At 32.0% G+C, this 23629-nt stretch overlaps 1 protein-coding gene across 5 annotated transcripts in view; it reads right to left on the bottom strand.

Annotated features, from left to right (window-relative positions):
• COMMD10 (COMM domain containing 10) overlaps positions 1 to 23629 on the bottom strand; it is a 149456-nt gene that overhangs the window by 53117 nt on the left and 72710 nt on the right. For 2 of the 5 annotated variants that reach the window (XM_016120885.2, XM_016120886.2), the window contains exon 6: positions 7986 to 8071. The exons of 2 other annotated variants lie outside the window; for them this stretch is intronic. In XM_016120885.2, coding sequence (XP_015976371.1) covers positions 7986 to 8071 — 86 coding nt within the window. Of the gene's footprint in view, positions 1 to 7985; positions 8079 to 23629 lie in introns of those variants that run through there. One more of the 5 variants, XM_016120887.2, reaches the window with a different exon arrangement.

The raw sequence follows: 23629 nt of genomic DNA on the forward strand, positions 1-23629 counted from the left end.
CTCCACTGTTGAATGGATAAACAAAATAGGATATATTTATACAATGGAATACTACTAAACAATAGAAAGTAATGAACCACTGATACTTTCTACAACATCAAGGAACCTTAAAAATATTATACTACGTGAAAGAGTTCAAACACAAAAGACCATATATGATTCGTTTACATGAAATTTCCAGAAAAGACAACTCTATATATACAGAAAGCAGATCAGTAATTGCCTAGGGACTGGGTGCAAGGACTGCTTATAAATACTTCTAAGTGAACTTTTTGGGGTGATGCAAATATTTAAAACTTGACTATGGTAATGGTTACATAACTCTATAAATTTGTGAAACTAAATTTTATACTTACAATGGGTGAATTTTATGGTATGTACATAAAGTATTTTCAAGAAGGGGTTTGATATAAACTAGTAAAATTTACAGTCTCCCTATACATGAAAATGTGGTATTTTAAAGCATATGCCTGCTTTATCTTATCCCCAATACAATTAAAATACAAAACTTCAATCCAATTCTTATTCCTTTTACTCTCCAAGACATGTCTTAAAACCAAACTCACACTGATTTCAAAAGAAGCCTCATAAACTGAAATTCATATATGGATTCTTGAGTGATACATAAAATGTTAAAATAATATTGTCACCTATCTTATACATAAATTTTAAAAAGATTACTCAAATCATACTGTAATATTTTATTCACTTTAGGCCTAGATTTTATCACAGGACCATAGAACTATCATATAGTAGAACTTAAAACAAAAATAAAATTTAGTATTAATTAAATCAGCAAATATTTATACGGCAACAATGATATACCACCAATGGCTGAGCACTGAAGATACAATGATGAGTAAAAACAGAGATGAGTCCTATCTACATGTAGTTTTCTAATTCTAGTGAACAAACAAAAAGCCATTTCCCAAAGTCCTCATATATTAATGACTTACTGCACATCAAGATTTATGGATTAATTCTCAATGAAAATGTATTGGTTCAATTTGTAAAAAAGAGTTGAGTTAAACTTCCAAACTAAGTTTCCTTAGAAGACTTGGGTTGAAGGACAGGAAAGATCATAACTAAGTGAACAGACCTGGAGATGAAAATTTAAAATGCTTTGTTCTTAAAAAAGTACAAAAGAAGAGATTAATAGTAAAACCATTTCCATGAACTTATAATGGTGCTTCTAACACACGTTTCCCTTTAAGAAATGAATTTAGCACTTAGAAATATAAAAATGCTTCTAGGCAATTACTCAAGGAGCACCAATTAGAATTCTTAAGGCTATGCTGAGTACCTTATTTTAATAAGATGATCTCAAATGTTGCCTTTTGAATCATTCCAGTCTGGCTTCACCTTATTTCACTGCTTCCATTCCAGTGATCATAAACATCTTTCAGAGCTCCCTACAATACATTATAGTTTCCTCGGGGTTTCTGAGCATACTATTTCCACTGTCTGCATAACATTCTCTCCAAACCCTTTCTCTCTCTCTTTCTCTCTCTCTTTCTCTCTCTCTCTCTCTCTCTCTCTCTCTCTCTCTCTCTCTCTCTCTCTCTCTCTCTCTCTGGCTCTCACTCAATCTTACAGTTTCAGCTCATACTCAGCTTAGATCTTTCTTGAGGTTCCCTGGAGAAGGTTAAGGCTCCCTGGACTGTATTCTGAATGCATTGCACCATGAGCTTCTCCTTCTTAAAACTCCTAAAGTTCCTAACTATAAATGTAAGGTTTGTTTCGCCAATATGTTTGCAAATATAGTCCCAGAGCCAAGGAAAGTCTCTAGCACCTAGTTTGGGACTCAATAAATACTTGCTGAATAAATGATGTTCAGGTGAAATATGAATAATCATACTAATTTTTTGCCTTACGTATTATACAGTAGTGAAAACTCTTTTCTCTGGCATATGTAGTCATTTTACACTGTTCATCAATGAATAGGTAGTAACCCACTGATGATTCTGAAGTATTTCCTAGATTTAATTTCCTCACATTTCATCTGTTTTTATCAAGAAAAATATCATGTAATACAAAATATATCTGATTCCTATAATGACTTGCAATGTATAATTTATACGTGGAGAGTAAAAATACAGTGAAAATGTCAACTTGAAAGAAATAAGAAACAGACAAAACTAAAATAACACAAAATATTATTAAATATTTTATATAGTCTAATCAAGAGCAATCTGTGAGTATCAATCAACTAAAATAACCATAATGTAAAAGAAAGTGTAAATATTGTTTTCTTTTGAATTCTAGTTTCCTTTGTGAATAAAAGGTCAGAATTAATAACAGATAATTTATTTCAAGATCATTTTTCTGACTAGCCTCATGTTCCTGAATAGAACATTAAATTCACTCACAAAATATTTTGTCAACTTTATGACAAGTAGACTCTATTCTATTTCTAAAAGCATATTTCTATTTAACTAGATAAGTCAATGAGTCAATTTAATATTATTTGAAATATGAGAGTTTGATAGTTTAATGGGTACAGAAACTATAATTGTTAACCAAGGTAATTCTAACACGTATTATAAGCTTTCATGTTTTTACCCAGAGAGATCTCAGTATGAGTAGATTTCCAGATTAAACTATTAAAATTTAATCTCAACAATCAAAACTAACTTTTCTTAAGATCCACATGAACTGTCTTACTATTTATGCTTTTCAACTCTCATAATATGAGAATAGAGTAACAAGCTAAAATTGGACTTAACATTAGAGAATAAGATATCACAATTTCTTCTTAATTGTGCTCTGTGCCCTCCCCCAACTCAATACTCCAGGGATTATTAACATTTTCTCCTTTCATCACATCTCTATTTGGACTATATCATGCACTTATCAATGATGGCTGGTACACTGATGCTTACCCATATCCACTTACTCTCTAAAGGACATGCACAGATCAATGGACTCAGTACTTCTTATCATAAACCTACTATACAGGTTTTATTTTATTTTATTTTACTTTATTTTTCTGGTTGAACTATCTGTTTGTCTTCTCATCTACTAGTTATTTTTTCTTCTGGCAATAAAAAATCTGAGAAAATAAACAAAGCACTACAAACCACCCTTATTTTATTCTTGACTTACTATCCATTCAAACAAAGAATAGCGACTAGAACTAAAACATAACATCCAAAATAATTAGCAGTGTGACTTCAAAAATAGTTTACTAAACTGACATGAAAAAAATTAATTTGAGAACAATTTCATAAAAACAAGAGCAAGTCTATAACTTTCAAAAAGCAATAACATAACTTTCGATCTACGCGTAGCCCAGGGTCAAGAGATGCAGGTATCTATATTTTTGGCAAAAGTTAAACACCATTAATTAATAGTATAGCCTACTACACACCTAGGCTCTATGATATATAGTCTATATTGCTCCTAGGCTACAAACATGTACAGCATGTTACTGTACTAAATACTATAGGCATACGTAATGTATTGAGCTATGACGTTACGATGGCTACAATGTCAGTGATAAGAATTTTTCAGCTTCATTTTAATCTTATGGTACCACCATCATATGTGGTCTGTTGCTGACCAAAACACTGTTAGGTAGCGTATGACTGTATTTCATCCAATCTCTATCCCAGTAATTGGTGATTGATAAGCAAGAGTGGAGGTATAGGAAATCTAGTTCACTTACTATTTGCATAGGATTACAAAATGAAATCTTATTTTTCCTAAACATTATGATAAAATCTTGCTAACATAACAGGGTGTCACATATTTCACTGAGTGCATTTCCATGTTATATGTAACAAAGTCTGGGATCCTGACGCCCTAATTTAACCACAGATAAATAGGCAAGAATCAGAGATACATAGATATATATCAGTGTAATTCAATTTCATAAATCAAGCACCTATTATTGCCTGGTTTTGAAGGTCCCAAAGAACACCTTGAACAAGCTACTCTGTGTTTCAGAATTCACATCAAAATGGCGATATTATTTATCTCAAACAGTTGTAAAGATTGGATGAGGTTATATGTAGAAGTGCTTGCTACAGGGTAAACACTCAACAAATAGCTGTTAATTCTAATAACCAATGTGCTTCCTTTCTTTGGTGACAGAAAATGTCTTGTTTTCAAAACTCTAATTTCTAAATAACTAAATAGCTCCACATTTGTTCATTAATGTAGGTAGTAAATTTCGTGACAGTGGGTGCTGGAATTTTGGAATAAATTACAATTTAGTTTGAAAATATTAAGGTTAGATTGTAATTACATCTCCTAATTCTACTCTTGCTCATTTTCAACTCTCTCTGTAGTTCCACTTTCTAGGAAGTTGGCTTCCCTTAGGCAACAAAAAGGTCCAGGAAGCAACAGCTAACGCTTTAAAGATGAAGTCTGACTCTATCATAAAGTCTTGTTCAAACAGAATAAAGTGTTCACATACACTCACATACCGTACTACTATTTTCTGTATAAGATCCTATTTCTACAGAATGAATTAAGGTTATGTACTTCCATAAAAGCAGGTATTTTCTGAATGTGAAAATGTTAAATTCAATCTAAAATTTGTTTTAAAATATTCCACTTCATGAAAAGAGCTAAATGTTAAATATGAAAAATTCCTTCTTTTCCTCTTTAATAATGAATTCGGGTACATAAATAATAAAACTATGTAAAGTACCACTCATGTTTTATCAATCACATTCATTCAGTGACACTGCATTTGCATTGAAATATTAATTCACATAAAAAAGAAATACCACAGTATTATGAAAAGGCCACAAATTCCTAGACTGAAAAATTAAAATAAGACCAATAAACACACATAGTATCTTTATTCCTCCAGTCATATATGCTGTATATCAAGAAAATGAGATGGCAAATGTTTACTCAATGTAAAAGACCTCTAAAGAGGTTACAGATATATTGGTCTTTAACCTTTCTTGGGTCAAAGACTTAATAGTACTCATAAATGCTACAGACATCATAAAAAAACATGTATGCACATACATACAAAATGTAGCTGACAATTTCAGGAGAATCGTAGGCCTTCTGAAGACATAACCCATATGGGTTAAGAATCCTTACACAGACCCTTGATATTCAGTGACTATTTTCACCATGACCCACAAGACTAGGGCCTGCAATAATCTGTCATTTTGCTGAGGCACATATTTGAATCACACTGAAATAATGCCCAAAGACTGATGTGAAGTAGCAAGTTACCCTGCTAGTGGGGGCCTGGCATTCACATCTCAGTTTGACTTTGGCATCTTTACAACTTATCATTAGCAGAATAATTATCAAGAAGTGCTTTAATGGTAATCATTAATATATTCAGAAGGTCTTTGAACTTCTCATAATAAAAAGGGTACACTGCTTTCACAGACTAAGGCTCCCTGGCAAGTTATATTATGATAATTCTCTAAAAGAAAGCAGGCTTATAAAAGATGAGAAATCAATAAAAGAAATGAAATATATTCTCTCCATAGACAGTCATTCATTAACATATTTATTAAATCCCTATTTTTATAGGAGGTACTTCCTTGTCATTGTGTAGCTTACAGAGATAAAAGATACAGACCCGGTCTTCTAGGAACATTTAATATTATGCAGCAAGTTTATTTCTAAAAATATTGACCACAAAGAAACACAGAATGGAAGTTTTATTATGGATACCCCCCAAAAAGTAGCTATGTGTCAGATATATTTATAATATCCTTCAATTCCTATAATCATTAAAATTCTAACCTGGGTTTGTTGACATACTTCAATGCCTACACTAACTTATATACCACTATCATATTAAAACAATTAGAAATTCAGTTTATTTTCTTAAAATAAAGATGGTTGGGATCATGTAATGAATTGATTGTCTAATTTCAACAAAATGCCAAAAGTAATTTCTTGAAATAGAGTAGAGTACGCATGTTTTTTTTAAATCAGAAGTTCTATTACACCTATCACCCTGGCTTACCACTTTACACCCTCCTTCATTCATCCCCCACCCCAACGCACCTTCCTCCAGCACACAGATGGAGTTTCAGCATCTCCTGCTATTGGAACCTCATTTCTAATCTTCATTCCCCGGAAGCCCCACTTTGTAAAAAGCCCCAGCTCCAGGCAATTACGGCCATCATCACTGGCTTAGATATATGGGTACATTTACTCCCACTTCTCAAAAAATAGAAGAGTGCCACGCATACCTTAATAAAATTAATGATTCCAACCTCCGCTCACTCAAGGGACTTTATTTATATATCATTTATTTTACTCTGCCTAATGTTAATTTCTCGCTCCCTCATTAAGTTAGTTCTTTTAAGGCAGGGATTGTCATGTTGTAATATTTTTAAGTACAAACATTAGAACACCCTAAAAGTTCCTCCTCATATCCTCTGACATCTAACAATACAGATTTAAACTTTATGTAAGATTATATAATACATTTTCTTTTATCTTTGGCTTCTTTCACCAAACATTATATTTATGTGATTCATCCATGGTGATAAATATAACTACAGTTCTTATATTCTCATTGATGTATAGTATCTCATTGTATGATCATACTACAATTTATTTGTCCATTCTATTGTTCATGGGCACATGGATAGCTTCTATATTGAGGCTATGTATCACTGCCTATGTCTTTTGGTGAACCTAGATAACTGCATTTCAGTTAAGTATACACACCTAGGAGTAGAATCTCGGTTATGTGCTATACAGATGTTCAATTTTAGTAGGTACTGACAAAGAGTTTTCCAAAATAGATTACCAAATCTAACTTTTGCATTCATTCATTCATTCATTCCCTAATTTTTAAAAATGTGTTAAGCAAATATGTGTTCGGCACTATGGCTGACACTGGTGAAAATGGCCAGCACCATTTTCTATATCCCCATAGCATTCATGCCTTCCTACATTCATTTTCCTGAATACCTAAGGTGTGCCAGGAGTTGTTTTATATCTGGAGACCATTAGATTAATAAGAAAGACAAAATCCTCTCCCTCATGGCACTTACATTCTAATGGAGGTGAAATTCACAGTGTTTTAGAGAAATAAAAAACATTGAGAATAAGAAGCAGCAAATATATAATTGAGAATATTAAGAAAACAAAGTAAAAAACAAACAGATGTTTAAATATATCTAAACCAAATTAAAAATTCTCAAGTTTTCTTAATATCTGTGATGTTATGTGAAAGAATGTGGTTTAACAACTTGGTTTCTTAAAATAAGCCAACTTGACCTTAATTTTTTGTTATTTTATATTTTTTCCAAAGTATGAAATAGAAAGGAAAATACAATATATCCATACACATAGATGTGTGTATGAATGTGTGTACACATACATACACACATACATATGCATTTACGAATGTGTATGCATGTATGCAATGTGTTTTTTTTTTAACACGTCATGTAACTGAGTAAATATACTTCTTTTTTTTTTTTCAATAAATCATGTAACTGAAAGAAAGACTAGAAAAATTACCAAATGAAACAGAATGCTGAAATCTTTCCCCAGGTAGGAATGATTACTGTACTGCTTTTAGATGCCAGCAAAAATTCAGTAACACCAGATGCTACCATAGGTAGTATGGCTAATCAAGATTTAATGACTTTTCTGCTTCAACAATTAAATGGGAGGGACTGCAGGGAATTGTTTCATATTGCTAGGAAAATCATATAATAGTCAGAAAAGTGAAAAATAAATTTCCATGAAAATTTATGTTTTCTTTCATTTGTTTGAGAAATGTTTTCAATTATGAGGAAGCCACCTTATTCTTTTCATTTGGAATTTAAAATTTATGGTGTAGATTTTAGTGCTTCTAGAGTAAGAAGGTTTTGGACACACCAAATGTATGACCATCTAGGAAATCAATGTTTAATTTGGAATAAAAAGAAGAGCTGCTAGAGCTTGGCAGTCTGATTTAGCAGCATCTAACAGAGATGGCAAGTGTTATCATGCACCTCTAACTACTAAATTCACAAAATAAACAGAAGGCTTACCATGGGAGGTAGAGAGTGATCAGACTATATCCTCTGGTTACTCTTCCAGTAAAACGGCATGTGTTGTCTAAAATTGCTATGGGAACCTGGGAGCTCAAAAGAAAAATCAAGTCCTAGTTGAATGTCTTTCCTATACTACAACAGTCACAGTAAATAAAAAGTTTACATGCAGACATCCATTATAAGCAAAATCAAGTATTAACATTAATGGAGTACAATGATGTTGAACTTTGCAATTTAATTATGGTGCTGAATTTTTATTAAGCATTCATAAACAGATTCACTGTATGATATATTTGTTTGCATATTACAGTTGATTTTAACATATTCTGTGAATTCAAAAGAATAAAAAGGAAGACAGATATGTGCTCCAGTTTTCTTTCTGCCTATAGTATATAGAAAGAAGGTTATATTATATTACTTTTCTCATCGAAAATGACAAGTGTTCTCCTAAATATTCAGCACAATCAGGAATCAGATCCAAAAAGGAAATTAATAAAGAAGGTACAGTGAAGTGGGAAAAACACCTAAATGAATATGACATCAGAAATAATGACTTAAGTCTCACCGAACATTTCCCTATACGAGACATTCATATTACTTTTCAGAAAAGTGGAATTTAGTGCAATGAAAAGAGAGTTTAAGAGTGTAAATATTTAGGTTCTAGTCCCCGCCCCCCATAATTTACAATTGTGTAGCTTTGTGTAAATCAAAAAACTTCCTGGTGTTCTCTTTACAGACTTAAAACGAAATGGCAACTTATTCTCTTCATTTAACGCTGCAGTGTAGTCAGGGTGTCAGTTTATGAAATTAAAATGATTTCCAAAGCCACCAACTGATGTCAAGACAGTATTAGAAATTCTTTATAGTAGCAGTCAAAGGCAAGAGACTAGCTTCTAAAGGTGATCATCTACTAAAAGCATCCATCTCTAATATATAGCAAGGAGAAAACCAAAATGTACTTGAAAATTAAACTGCTCTTTTAGATTTCTTTCCTCTTCTCTCTCTCTAGCTCTTTCTAACATTAAATTTTTCTCTTTAATGGTAGCAAAGGACATTTCTGAGGATAACTTCAATTAAGGTTATAAAACGAAGTTTTAAAAAAAGCAAAACTGTGTGTGGGGTATATACATGTGGTAGAAAAATTATCAAAATAACCAAGACTATATGTGTGATATAGAAAAAGAGAAGAGAAAGACGTGACATGAGGTGACTATATTTTTGGTTGTCCAGACTTCCATATAATAAACACAAGGAAAGAGAATCTACGGTTCTGTGCTGAACTGACTTGAGAATCGGGGCCTTGTATTTCAATTCTACCTTTACTATTAACTCAGTATATAACCTTGGGCAAGTCATGTAGTCTCCCTGTGCTTCTGTATTTGAACTGAATTTTACTTAAAAGATAACTATTTCTATGAGGGCTCATACAGTAATTTACACTTTAATGCACTTTCAGAAAAGTAGAAAAAGTAGCAGAGTCCTTCTACAGATTTTCCACTTTTATAAAATTCTCCTTATAATTCTTACTGGCAAAAAAGATTTTAAAAAAACTTTACGTGAAATACAATGACATTTTAGGAAGTAAAAAATGTTGCCTGGGGTGTTAATTTCATATTAAATCTGCAAAGCACATTACCATCAAATGGATGAGGGAATGAATGAAATAACCTTTACAGTCTCTTCTAAAACTGAATACTCTATGATTGTGAACAAGACTCTGAGAAACGTGAAAGGCGACCCCACATTAAAAAATCCCAAAAGCATTTATTGCAGAAAATATTAAAAAGTGTATTTAATTGGCAGAAATTATTATCCTGTCTTGATTTATATACTTACATAAATTACTGACAATCTATAAAGAGAAAGCATTTATCATAAAGATGTTACTTTTAACAAGCTGAAAGACAAGAATACAGGTATATCAATGCTCCTAAGCTTTATTTAGAAAATCATCTGTCATACTAAAACAATATCCATTATTTTTTAGGTTTTGTTTAGTGACATGTTTTCTTGATAAATGTGAAAATTAGTAAATGCTCTCCTTTATATATGAAGATAAAAAGTCACCATTTATAATATAGGATATTACTAATTTTTCTAATCATTATTATATTAGATTGTGTCAAGCCATTCATATGCATACATTGAGTAGTTCTGTGACTAATAATAGTATGAGGAATGTTTGAATATAAGCATGCTATTCACTATAGCCATAAATAGTAAACTTTCTTCCTTAAAAGTAAGCCAGTACAATATCAACACCATAACTCTGACTCTTCCTTAATATCATGTAATAATTACCTACATTAACCAGAGCAGGCATGGGAGTATTAATAAATTTGGCTATTTTTTATACTAGAAAGACATCATTACATCTGTGTATTTCTGATTGTTCATCCTGAACTTATTCTCATTGATGACAAAATAGTTGACAGCAGTAAATAATTTTTATAAATATATATATAAGTACAATTAGTCTAAATTCCCTGAATATGAATAGCCTTTAAAATATTCATCTGTATTATATATTATTGATAAAACAATGGACAACAGACTCACCTGACCATCCACTATGTGCCTGTGTACATTTATTCTGACATATCTTGGTAATTTTCACTGAGATCAGTTTTCATAACAATGAATTGTCCCAAGTTCGGGAGAATTCTTTGTCTGCTTCTCATTGCTACATTTCCTTATAGTGAGTCAATCCACACACTATTGTAGAGGGCCACAAGTTAAGACAGAACTTTTAAAATGAAATGGGAAACATCTAAATAGAAAACACAATTAAAAAGCTTGAAATTTCATTTATAGCTTAATTAGGCTTTAAGTTGAACACCTCCCAAAGCAAAGCACAAGATCATGATACAACTTCTTATAGGAGTCAGCAGCCTCTGAGAATAAATTTTATTCTGCTAGAATATACTTTAATTCTAACATTGTATTAAATGGATCCTGATCCTTATTTACTTGATTCCTGGCCCTCATAAAAGGAACTAGATATATTAAAAAAAAAAAAATAGAGGCAAACTCCATCGAAAAATGAGTTATGTTACGAAATATATTTTCTTCAACTTGAAGAAAATTTCCCCTAAAGAACCAGTGTTATAAACAGTAGTTAGACTTTCAGACTCATTTGTAAGATTTCATATGAACCTTAATTTAATTGAACTATAGAACCATTTAAAACTCAATCCTAGGTAGTTAGGCAACATCTGAGAACACGGGTGGCAAAGAACAGTGTTTATTATTACTGTTATTGTGGTGGGGATACTAATATCAGCTATCATTTACTGAGTACCCACTATGTGCTAGGCACTGGATAAATGCTTTACATATTTTATTTCATTTAATTTTCATAACCATTCTATGAGACAGGTATTATTTTCGTCTTACAGGTTAAAAAATCAGGGTTTGAAAAGTTAATTGACCTAAGGTCATACAGCTGGGAAGTGGTAAAGGCATGTCCAGGACTATATGACTGCCAAAGTCCATGCTGTCTGTCACTTTACTACAGCACCAACCTTCAAATACCTTCTTTCCTTTTCCTTACACTGCGAATCCCCAATTCTTCAATATAGGTGATCTCAGCTACATATTAAAAGAAACCACTCTGACCTAATTTACACTATATATAAATATATTTTCTTTTTGTTAAAATTCTACATTCCATTCAGTGTGGTTCTGACAGAGCTATTAATTATATGGTCATCCTTTCCCAAGCCCTGGTGGCCACGAGAACCAAGCTGGTCCAACATCCCCCCACAAACTGAGACTTTTTCACTGGAGAAAACAGCAGTCACTCACACTTATCTGAAATCTGGTACTATAAGAATTATATACATCTGGACACATGCAGTCCATAGACTGTACCTGTGAGAGAATAAATCCAACACAGAGGAATGTAAAATTGAAGGATGCAGAGGCAAGGCTGTGGTGATATTCTCTGAGCCCTGGATCCTGCTATGACTGGGATTAGAGAGTCACCTCTTGTTTCATAATAGCTACTTAACCAGAAGTTGTGACTAAGTTAATTTATTTAGGTCTCTGATACCAGCACCCAAAAGAATCCTAACAGATTTCAGGGTTTGCTCTTAAGGTCATCTTCCTTTGTGAGTGCTTTCATTAGTTTTTTTCTTCATCCATTTCCTTACCCAAGAATAATAAAGAGAGAAGGAAATGAAGAAAATCAATTTCAAATCAAGGATAATTAGTAAAGGGTAAATACAGAGATATAAAATGAGGTTGGGGCAGTTAAAGGTAGTATTCATAAATATATTTTCCTATTTAAATGTCTATATAAAAAAATCTGGAAATAGCATGATTCTCATCCATGAACTCATATTTTTAGTCATGATGTTTGATTTAAAAAACACATTACTATGTCAAAACTATGTAGAAAGTAATATAAGACAATAGAGTGTGTAAAATGTAGGAAAGCTTATTACAAATCAAATATACCCAGCAAATATTTGTAATACATTTGTTTAAGTTGACTTTTAAAAATATATATTTTATATGACTTAAATATTCTTTTTAAGTTTTGTTTCACAACTTGTTTATAGATTTAAATCATATAGAAAATAAAAATGCAACTATCTGAAAGTTTTATAGAATTTAAGGTTTGAATTTTCATGTTCTTCTGTTTTTGGATTAGTACTTCACCTTCAAGCATTAGTTGCTTTTCCTTGTTAACATTCAGGTACAAAAGTTATATATAACTAAGATATAAATAAAAATTTAATCCTAAAAATGTGGTGGCAATATATCATGATGCCAATTCAAGATGATTTAACATTTATGTTCCAAAGAAACTAGGCTCTTGGTTGCCAATGATAGAAAACCTAACCCAAACTGGCATAAGCTAAAAGGTAATGTATTGGCTCATAAGATTAAAAGTATAAGAGTACAGATAGCTTCTGGCATGGCTGTATTTTGGCCTCAAAAAATATCAGGACTCAGCTTCTCTGTTTACTCTGAATCACTCTTTTGGCTCTAATTCCAGGAGACAGAATTCCTTAAAAATAAACTCCATTCCTTCTCCCCAAAATGTATCCTGCCTATACAACATACTTTAAGTAAAGTGGGCTTAATAAGGGAATAAACAAACTGGGGAGGCAATCTGAGTTTGACATTCTGGGGTACATTATGGCAGGTCATGAACAAGTTACTTCTTTCTCCATGAGTGGTAATGGTCAAGTAAATTCAGTACTTACTTCAAAGTAGGTACTGATGTTCATCCAGGTTAGTTTCCATTATAGCTACTAACAGAGTCAATCCTCTGTTGTAAACTCACAGAGTGATATGTTAGCTTACTCCTAAAGATTCCTGTCCAGACTATGAATCTATATACTTGGAGGAAAAAGTTGTTATTTGGCTCCTATATTACCAAACTGCTTCTGTGATTGCAGAGTAAAGTTCATTATTATTCTCTTAGAATTCTACCCAAGACACAGAGCTATAATTTAAAGAAAATAAAGTATATGAAATAAAAGAAGTATTTAAGAGTAAAATTTGGCTTACAACATACAGTTATTGTTTTAATTAAAGTACAAATACTTGGAAGCCAGAAATTTTATTTATAAAAAAGCTTTTTTTTTTTTAAAGGACAGAATTTAATTACCACAATATATTTTCTCAACTCAGTTAAATACAAACTACATTCATTTCTACATTTCTGTTGTGAGTTTGAATTGGAACATGCTAGAAATATATTTACATGTAAATGTTAATTCATGAAGTAATTAAGAGATCATTTAATCTACTTTGTAGTGGTAGTTCCTATTCTGTCACTCTTCTCTATCATACCCATTTGTAGATAGGTTGATAAGGCTTTTTTTTTTTACATCAATAAAGTAGCTGTGCAAATAATATAAGGTTACTTTTAAACACTAAAATATCTCTAGAATTCCATGCTAACACTGTTTACCAATCCATAAAATGTGGTAGCAATCTCTATACATATGTATAACATTAGATTGTATTTAAATGAACATATTATTATTATTATTTTGTATATAAATGGTAATTCTACAGAACAAATATACTGTCACTGCTATTTGTTCCTTTATATACTCATTAATTTATCTTATATTTTTAGCTGTAGTTTTAGCTACCAAGTAGTTCTTAATTGTAAAGGTTTTATAACAATTTATTTACTAGAGCATTAGGAATTCTACCTAATATAGTTAGGTAAAAAAGAGAAAAAAGAATTTCTAAGGTCTCTTTTGAATATATTTATCTGTACACCATTTTTAAAGTTTTTTTTTTTAAGAAATTCGAATCATTTATCTACATTTTAATTTTTCATTTAGGGGGAGATACCAAATAGTACTCAGAAAATATGTGATTTAATTCAAAATGTCATAAGAAACAAAATACTAAACCATTCCTAATAAAAAATTTTGAAATTATTACAAACTTCTATTTTTTTAAAAAGCAAAAAGCAGAGGACAATAAGAAAAAAGTATATATGCTGTGTAGCTATAAGGCAGTATTAACAAAATACTATTTAATAATTCAAATAATAATTCAAATAATAATTGAATAGTTTCAGCTCCACTTAAAACTTATTACACTGCAAAAGTAAAGAAGTTCTCATAAGGTCAATGACATTACTGGCTTATTAAGCTAGAGAGAGATAAAGTTGTTCATTTATTCAGTCATTCCTTCAACAAATATTTCTTGAGCTATTAAAAGTATCAGGCTCTAAGACCACTGAGATCCCTGCTCCCTAGAAACTAACATTAAAAGACATGGGAAGAAAGACATGAAATAAATTATTACAAACGTGATAAGTGTTGTGAAAAAGACTAAGCCAGGTCAGGTCAGGGAAAATCTCTCTAAAGAGATGACACTGATAACTAAACAGTAAGTTTGAAGGAGCTGGGGAAGTAGAGGAGAGTATTTTCCAAGTAGAAAACATAGAACATAGAAAAACCCAGAGGCAAAAAATATTAGGTATATTTGATGAAATGATAAAAGTGTGTATGAATATTAAAGAAGTAGAAGAATGGTATGAATATAAAGCTGGGGATATGTGACTCTCTCACAAGGTAATAAGAAAGCTGTTAAACATTATTAAGTAGGGAAGTGAAACAAATTTACAAAAGTAGTTTTAGTAATAGAAGCAGAAATTGTATTGGAGTTGGCTAAAGGTCATGAAAATAAATAACTTGTTTAAAAAGTTTGTGAGAAGATGAGAGAGAGGGTTGTACCTCAAATGGCAAATGGATTTGCTTGTTACTTTCATTTGAAGCTTGGATTCACTTGAGCATATTTAAATGACAATGGTAAGAAGCCCAGAGGGAAGGTTAATGAAGATGGGGGAGAAAGAAGCCACTCAGATAAACTGGAAGTAAGGGAACCCAGAAAATTACAGGTAACTAATGAGCCCGGTATGTTATTTTCTCCAACACTGCTTGATGGCGGAGTAACGTCAGATAGATTCACCCAGAGTCACAGTTCTTGCTGGTGGGTACATAGAAAACTAATGAGGAAAGAACTTTAGGACGCTAAAAGGATCCACGAAGTGATAGATCGGTCTAAGATGGATAAAAAAGAACATGAAAATAAGAAGGATCGACTAAAGAGATCTCAATAAAAGCAAATAAAAGGAAGTAATCAGAGATAAGATATTTGTACTCATTATTTCAAAGTTGGAAAATTTCTTTTCTTTTCTCTTTTCTTTTCTTTTATTATTATTATTTATGCCTACAGCACCTGATCTTCCTATGTGGTCTCCCATCCAAGTACTAATCAGGCCAGATCCTGCTTAGTTTCCAAGATAAGACATTGGGCTTGTTCAGGGTGGCATGGGCATAGACCATGGACCGTGGTGGTTCCACTGGGGCATGAACACAGGACCTTCTGCATGTAAAGCAAGCATGTTAACCGCTACACTATGGAACCACATCCAAAAAAATTGCTGATGATGGCTCCAAATGTGGCTTTGTGTGACTGGAGATCGATGCTAGAGCTAAGGAGGTCAAGGAACTTTTCTATCATGAGTACCCTTTTTGCATAGCGCCCTTTTTGCATAACACCCTTATCCTTTCATGATGCTTTGCTGGCTGAGAACTTTACCAATAAGAGGGCCTGGCACATCTTCTTTCCCCCTGCTCACATTCATTTCCACGAACTTTAAAAAGGCCAAGAAGAAAGCAAAGCAGAACCAGAGGGCAAACAAACCAAAACCAACCAACCGAACAACTCATACGCACAGACAACAGTATGGTGGTTACAGGAGGGGAATGTGGATGAGGAGAGGATAAAGAAGGGTTCAAATATATGGAGATGGAAGGAGACTAGCCTTTGAGTGGGGAGCATCAATGTAATATATGAAAGATGTATTATGGAATTGTATACCTGAAATGTTTTTGTTATTAACTGATACTACCCCAATAAATTTAATTTTTTAAAAAAAGAAAAAGAAAGGGAATCAAAGAATAGAGTGCTAGAGACTACTTTTGGTTTTCCAAACCTTTTTAAAGACAGAGATTCTTTTGTTCAATCAATAGCATCCATGTAAATACAAAAAGTAAAACATAAAAATGTAGTTGTTCTGCTGGAAGTAGGACCAGGGGCCTGTTAAAATCCATTTGCTCAGCCTCCTCCTTCCCATATCCTTATATTTAGCAGCCACTTAGGACCTCAGAGCCCAAATTGACCTTTTGTTCAAAGCAAACAAAAAAGTAAGAATTCCATGCCTTCTTAAAACACACATCCTTGTTAGGATCAATGTGAATCACTTAGGTTGAGACAATATGGAGACCTATGGGCACAATGCACTAGCAAATTATGAAAAAAACTTTTCACACTACTTTTCTATACTTAGCAACTTAGAATTTACTTGTCTTCAGAGAAAATCTGCATTGGCCAAAAGTTTCATTCAACATTTGTGTATGTAATTATATTCAATTCTGTCGAAATTCTTCTCAAGAAGTCACATTATATCTACTTCGCAAAACAGGAAGCTGGGGCCCAGAGAGGTCAAGTAACTTGATTACAATTTCAAACTAATAAGTGAAGGAGTCAAGATTTAAAGAATATCATCCCAAAGCCCCAAAGTCCATTACATCACATTGCTTCCAAGTTCATAAATGTTATGCTGTTCCTCTATTAGTATTTATATATGTAATTCTCTGGTTGAAATCTCATAAAATGTTTTCTTCTAACATTAAAAACATCCCAACCCTTGAGAATCATAATTGTTTTACAGTAATAGTGCATAACATAGTCACTCTTAACAAGATCTTTGCTCAATCTGTTTTCTTTTGGTAAATAATGCTTCTCTCCATTGCACTAGAGCAAAAGTTGATGTTGCTTCTTTAGTGTTCATTACATTCTAATTCTAATCTACATGATCGATGAGGTTCTATCCTAGTAGTTAGTGTAAACCAGTTTTATTAATCCAGAAAGGTTGGTTGGAGATGAAACTGCAATGACTAAAATGTATCTACATAAAAGTAACAAAGGTAGTAGAAACACATATTTGAGAAAATAATCACTGATTAACAGGATCATAAGAAAAAGGATCCCAAGTCAATTCAATTTATTTTAAAGAAAATTTATATTAATCAAGAACTTCAGAAAAAAAAAAGTTCAGATACATAATCAAGAGAAAGCAAGCATGGACACATGATTAAAGAGTGAATATAAAAGAACTAATTTGGCCAGATAGGAATGTTTGTCATTTTTCTACATTTGACTATAGTAATAAGTACAGCTACCACACTTCCAGAAATAAAACCAAGTAAAATGAGGTCTTGGGATATCTCATCTATCATCCATAAAACTTCTTTCAATAGTCATGATAATAATTGTCTCAAAAGCATCATGAACTCAATGCTTTAGTATCTGGAATTTAGGAACAACAGGAAACTGATCAAAAAAATTAAAATCCACCACACATATTCTAAAAGGAATTTAAAGTTGGCTTAAAATAACACCAGTATTCTCTGTAATGCATAAAAACACATAATCTCAAAAACATTCTACTCTACTAATACTACTTGGGTATAGCTCTGATTCTGTATAATACTTGAGTGCAGTAATGGTAGAGAGGTCTCAGGCACCACGAAAGAACTGCTTTGTAGATTATCAGCTTTCCACAAAAACTGAAACTCAATGTAAAAGTCGTATTATTCATTCAAGTATTTACTAAATGCTTAATATGTGTCTGGCACTGTATTAATAAGTAAGGTCAACACACTGGTGAATAAAACAGAAATGGTGTATTTCCTTCAAATGTAAAGAAACAACATTCTCTCAGAACAGAGCCTTCTTTTGAGTCACAAGTTTAAACTCAATACTACTTAGAAAGTCTCTATCCTTATTAATTTCAAGCCCTATAATTCACTTTCATATGGATATGGATTATTTAAATCCTTCCACTAGTCCCTTGGAGAACTGGAAAATATCACATTAAAAATAAAAACAAGACTGACTTTTATTTTAATGAGTTCACATTTTATGGAGTCATTGAAATTCTAGAGCATGAGCTAGCTAAATTCAGATTTTTAAAACCACTTCAGTCATTTAAATTTCATTCTCGAGGAGTTTGCTAAGATCTTTAGGTTTTAGGTCCTCTAGAAACTCTTTTTTTCCTTTCATTTTTGTCACCTTTTAGTACTCCCTATGAATACTAACATTTCATATTTGAACTATAATGTTAGAAATTCTGTGTTCATGGTACTTATTTTCTACATCCTCTGATAAGCCAATGTCCTCTCTCACCAACAATGTCTTTATGATCATGTATTAATTTATTATTTTCACTTATCTTTTGGACAATCTGCCTTTTTCCAGTTGGCTAAAATTTTAATCCCTTTTTACTTAACTAGAACTTTTAATCTTTGTGGGTGTCAATATTACTATAAACCTACCAAAATGAATTGCTTTTCTCTTAATCCTTGATAGCCTTAATGTTTTCCCTAGAATACTGCTTTATTTCCTTAAATTTTATTACCTTCTGAGGGATCTTGTAAACTTTTTTAGCAATAAAGTTTTTATTTAGTGTAATCGATACAGTAACAATTTTAATAATTTCGACTGACAGCTTTTTTGACCAAACTCTCAAAACACAGTTGAGCTTCCTCTGAGCCTGCGCGCGCGCGTGCACACACACGGCTCTTCCCTATTTCCGTAAAAAATAGTTCATCTATTTACGTAAACCAGAAGCCTAAGGATTGACCTTAATTTCTTCCCTCTATTCTCCCATCTCCAAATTAACAAACTGTCAAGCCTGCTTTCAGTTCTTAGAATAAATATTTTTTATCTTGCTTCTGGACGTATGGGTATATTGGTCTCTACCAAAATAATGCTACTCCTTCCTTCTTTTAACAGACCTAGTTTCTTATCTTTCTTAGGTTTTAACTACAATGTCATCTCTTCAGAGACCACTGTAATGATTACAGTTGCTCTTTGATCTCAAATTTGTTGGTGCTGTTCAAATAACATACTTCAACTGGAAACTATATTAATATGTCTGTTTAGCTGTTTTTGTCCAAATATGGCCCTCAGGAGAATGTAAACTCCAAGAGGGCAGGCACTATGTGTGTCTTACTCTTTATCTCCAGCTCTAAATATGCCTAGCATATATTAGATGTTTAGTAAATATTTATTGAATAAATACTTGAATAAATATGCTGGAAAATTCAGATGATGAAAAACACACTTCTACTGTGGTAAAGAAGACCATGGATGCTAGAAGTTTAAGATCACTTTCTTAAATTAAAACATCTTCCTTCTCATTCTCATCTTGATGACTTCAAGTGGGTTTAGCAAGATCTGTAACAGTGGTTTTCAAAGTATGGTCCCTAGACCTGAACCATCAGGATCATAGTGCTTTTTCAAAATGATGGTTCTCTAAAAATGTTTGTTGAATTCAACTGAATAGACATCCCATTATTTCCTTCTTTCTTTATGTGGATTTTCATTATTAACTATGCTTTATGTTTTTTAAATATGTGACGTAAGTAATACATACTGTACATAGATTTAAATTACTCTAAGTCCTATTAATTTCTTTCCCAATACTTAAATCACCAGCTTCATTGTAATGTACTTTATATTGCTATTTCATACAATTTCAGAAGATGAGAGATATAAAGCATAATCTTGGTTTATAATAAAGATCCTGTAAACAAATATCCGTAGGCATAAGTCACTTTTTAGAAGTCTCATATTTAATATCCACAGACCATACACCCACATACTAGTTAATATGTTTCCAAAGATCTTAATTTATCTAGCAGAGTAGTACACCTAAGAAATAAAATTAATTGGTGATTACAATGGATGTGTGGCAAAAATAATAAAGATTTTTAAACAAACATTTCTCCATTATCTCCTCAAAATTACACAAAAAATTTCTTCACAATAATGGGAATAAAAATACTATCAGTTACTGGCAGGGTACGATAATATATAAGCCCCCTTCAAACATCCCTGAATCCAAAGCACTGATGTTATGAAAATAGTTTTTAGAAAGTCATTTTTTTAGCCACAAAGGTCTCTTCTTTTTATTTTAGTTTTACTACATTTGTTTTTCAAACAAACTTTAAAGTTAGAGGCCACAAAAGGATAAAAGCTAATGATTTCTAAAACATTTATAAATTAATTGTTAATATAAAATGCTACAATAAGTTATACTCTCATTTAGGCAAGTATTAAAAATGTGAGCACCGTTAAGAGTCTTGTATGAAAAAGTAAATCCATTATTCCAAGAATAATGCAGAAAAAAAATGGAACTTGAAAAAATTCCTGTTTCTTATATTTTACTCTGTGTTTCAGTAGTCTAGGACCTAAACAAAAGACAAAGGAATAACTTATTTGGAAAACAAATCTGCTGAACATGTTAAAAAATACATTCTAAGCAATGGAGCACTGGCAATAATAAATTCAGATATATTATTGCTATTAGATTTAAATAACATCCATAGCGGTTTTCATAAACCTGAATCTAAGTAGCCTTCAAATCAAAAATGCTACATATAACAAAAATGTACAGAGATAATCTAATAGTCTAAGTGTACACAATAGGGACAACTGATAATTAACCCTAAATTAAAATGTAAAAACTTCATTATTGATTGTCCAAAAATATAGGAAACTCTCAAATGAAAACCTAAAATCTTATTTTTAGTTAAATGTTAATACATTTATAGTATGCCTTCATTAGCACTCGGTAGTAATCCTTTTAATATCAAGAACAAAAAAAAGCTTCCTTAATTTTAATTCTTTGAATTAGAATCTTCTTAATTCTGCTTCGAAGCTGAGTCGCCACTGTACAACCTGCATATAAACGTGCATCGAATTCAACTACATTAGGACTCCACTACTTTACCTAAAACCCATCTTGCAGATGTTAACCATCAGTTTCTTTTTTGTTTTGTTTTGTTTTTCATTTCTTTATTCTTTGTAGAGTCTATGGTCTTATTTATCTTGTAACATTTATTGAATGTACCTATGTGTCAAGTACTGAGCTAAGTTCTTTACTGGCTTTATTTAATGCTCTCAGTAATCCTTATTTAAAATGCAGGTATTCTATTTTACATATGAAAAAAACTGAGTATTTAAAAAAGATGACTTTCTCTGTCTGACATTTCTCTTAGCATAATACCTTCTAGGTCCATCTATGTTGGCACAAATGGTAAGATTTCATTCTTTTTCACAGCCAAGTAATATTCTATTGTATATATGTACCACTTCTTCATTGCCCATTCATCTTTTGATTGATGCATTTAATTCATTTAAATTTAAAGTAATTATTGATAGGTAATTATTGATAGGTAGTTATTGCCATTTTAATAACTTTTCTGATTGTATTTGTAATTCTTCTCTGTTCCTTTCTTATTCTTTTGCTTTCTTTTTTTGGATATTGATGGCTTTCTGTAGTGTTGTGTTTGGATTCTTTTCTCTTTATTTCTTGTATATCTCATGTAGATTTTTTGTTTGTGGTTACCATATGCTTCATATATACCGAGATATGTTTATAGCAGCCTATTTTAAATTTGGTTAAATTCAAACACATTCTAAAATCACCACCCTTTTTACTTACCCCCCTTCATATTTATGTTTTTGTCATTATTTTTTACATCTTCTGTATGTGTGTGTTTGTGTGTATCCCTTAATTTCCTGTTGTAATTACACATGATCTTCCTATTTTTGCCTTTTAACCTCTGTAACTTATATGTGGAATCTAAAATACAAAATAAACAAAACAGAAACAAACTCATAGATACAGATAACAAATTAATTGTTGCCAAGTAGGAGGGGGACTGGGTGGATGAGTGAAAAAAGTGAAAGGATTATGAAGTACAAATGGGCAGTTACAAAATAATAACTGGGATGTCAAGTATGGCTTAGGGAATATAGTCAACACCACTAAAATAACTATATATGGTGTCAGACGGGTGCAAGATTTATCAGAGGGATTCTTTTTTAAGGTATACAAACAAATGCCTACACTATGCTGTACAAGAAACACTAATATAATAATAAATCTCAACTGTAATTGAAATTTTTTAAATTAAAAACATTTAAATCAAAAAATAAAAAGAATTAAAAAAGATGCTTTATCTAATATAACAAAGCTAACTGGAGGTAGATGATAGATGTCACCACAGGTTTGTGTAGGACCAACATCCATGGTGCTTTTAACTATTTTTCCGCCACACTTTACATTTCTAATTCACTCTAATTCTGTCTGCTTTTTAGCTCCTCCCCTCTTCCTTTCCCCTTCAATTGTAACATCCAAGACTATCTCTTCTATGCCTTTACAATCCCTATTTCTGTTGTAAGCTCATATATCCTAACAATTTTAACATATTATACAGACAAGATTCTAAAATTTATATTTTGGTCCTTTCACTTCAGTACTTTATTTCCTAATCCCTAAGGGATATATTTAGTTCGATGACCTAATAATATCCCTAAATTCTGCACAGATGATTTCCAGAATTTACAACTTAATCTTAATTTCATACAAAAAAAAACCAAACAAACTAAATTCATCATAGTTTTTATCCAAGTTATTTATTTCTGTTCATGGAAATACTATTCTATGAGCTTCTTCCCTTCATTCTCTTTAGAAAACAACAATCTAGTTCTAGTGTTTCACACTCCATCCTCCAAGGAAATGCCTTGTGGGTTTGAATTTTCTACTTCATTCCGATTACCACAATCTGACAATGCAACCCACCCTTTCTTCTAGCTACCAGTATTACCTACTTCAATCCTTCATGTTCACCACCACCAATTATTCTTCCCAAAATACAATTTTTATCAAGTCATTCTATTTGAGAAATCTATAAAAGCGCTCTAGTGCCTACAACATAAAATCTACCTGGTTTGGAAGGATCTCCTTAATCCTAAATTACTAAAAATTCTTACTTTATTCCTTCTATTCTCATTAGGTCCTTCCCTTTGTTCTTCCTCAGGTCTTCTAAGCCCTTGCCATCATAAAATACTAGTTCTTCTCCCCACTATCTATACATACTCTTCAATATCTCATTTCTTCCATATGTATATTGAATCAAGCCCATTCCATATATGCTCATGGGTGCTTATAAACAGAAAGTACTAAGCAAAAGTCAGAAACCTGGGTGTTAATTCTGATTCTGACATTATCCAGTAGT

This window comes from Rousettus aegyptiacus, unplaced genomic scaffold, assembly GCF_014176215.1.
Source record: "Rousettus aegyptiacus isolate mRouAeg1 unplaced genomic scaffold, mRouAeg1.p scaffold_m13_p_8, whole genome shotgun sequence".
Taxonomy (NCBI): Eukaryota; Metazoa; Chordata; class Mammalia; order Chiroptera; family Pteropodidae; genus Rousettus; species Rousettus aegyptiacus.